The sequence below is a fragment of the Eurypyga helias genome, unplaced genomic scaffold (assembly GCF_000690775.1).
Source record: "Eurypyga helias isolate BGI_N326 unplaced genomic scaffold, ASM69077v1 scaffold37282, whole genome shotgun sequence".
Taxonomy (NCBI): domain Eukaryota; kingdom Metazoa; phylum Chordata; class Aves; order Eurypygiformes; family Eurypygidae; genus Eurypyga; species Eurypyga helias.
The window spans coordinates 281-1,399 of NW_010238500.1; the positions used below are offsets into that span (position 1 = coordinate 281).

The 1,119-nt window shown below is 58.4% G+C and overlaps 1 protein-coding gene across 1 annotated transcript in view; it reads left to right on the forward strand.

Moving 5' to 3' along the window:
- Positions 1 to 354: 354 nt before the first annotated feature.
- DUSP12 (dual specificity phosphatase 12) overlaps positions 355 to 1,119 on the forward strand; it is a gene marked incomplete at its 5' end in the record, with an annotated part of 1,210 nt that continues 445 nt past the window's right edge. Inside the window, 2 exons of the mRNA XM_010147866.1 lie at positions 355 to 451; positions 671 to 848. Of these exons, the coding sequence (XP_010146168.1) occupies positions 355 to 451; positions 671 to 848 (275 nt within the window). The remainder of the gene's footprint in view (positions 452 to 670; positions 849 to 1,119) is intronic.

Consider the following 1,119-nt stretch of genomic DNA (forward strand, 5'->3'; position numbering starts at 1 on the left):
CCCTCCACGTTCGTTCTCCTCCCTTCCCGCTCCCAAGCTGACGGTGTGCGCTGAAAGATGGGCAGCCCTGGCTTAGCTCCTCCCGCGGCTGCGCAAGCAGGAACCTGAAGCCAGAAGCAACTTATTTTACCATTCCCAAGGCCAAACTCTAGATCCCAGTTCCTTGCGCTAAGGGAATCCCAGTGTTGGGTGCGGTGGGATGAGGCTCTTTCATTTTTAGCCTATCTACGGGGATGGGCGAGGGGCCGGCCGAATGGGAAGCAGGTGGCTTCGGCGTGCCGTGAGTGGGCGGAGCACTGTCCTGTCCCGCCGAAACGCGTTGGTCTGCCTCACTTTGCCCTGACCCCTCTACAGAACTCCAGGACTTGCCCCAAGAAGTCTTCGCTCTTGATCCCACTGGCACGTGCCAAACTCCAAGCACAGAGCTCCTCTACAGGTGCAGGAAGTGCAGGTACCGAACCTTTGATATTTTCTCCATAAAACATCCTTTTGAGATCGACTCGAGAAAAATGGCCCCTGTAAGGCACTGGGACGTCAGGCCGTAACTCTGCCTGGCCCCACGAGGGTGCTTGCTCCGAAACCACCGCTGACGCTTTGCGTTTTGCCGACTGGTTTCTCCAATGTAAACTTTGCTTCTTTTCCCTCCCCCCACTCCTGTGGTGGAGGGCAGGCGTGCTTTGTTCCGTAGCTCCAGCATTCTGTCCCACGCGGAAGGAAGCGGACCGGCAGCCTTTCCCCACAAGAGGATCACGGACCCCGCTCGGCTTGAGGGAGCAAAGTGTACCTCCTACTTCACCGAGCCCGTGCAGTGGATGGAGCCAGCGCTGCTCGGAGTAATGGAAGGACAGGTGAAGGGAACTGGGATGTTCTGGGGTTTTCTGATGGTGGTTTTTTAGCAAAGGCGGCCCCGACTCTTTGTTCCCTGTTGCAAAAGCACCAGCACCCAGGTCTCCCAGCCTTTCCCACGTCCATCGCCCGGGGCTGGTGACCTTGTTGGACTGAGGACATGAGCTGAAGTGCCGGGCAGGTGGCTGCTGATTTAGCACGAGAACAGCCTTTGTGGGACTTCCTGGGCAGCCGCAGGCTGACCGAGGCCGCCTGCACACTGGCCGAAGCGTC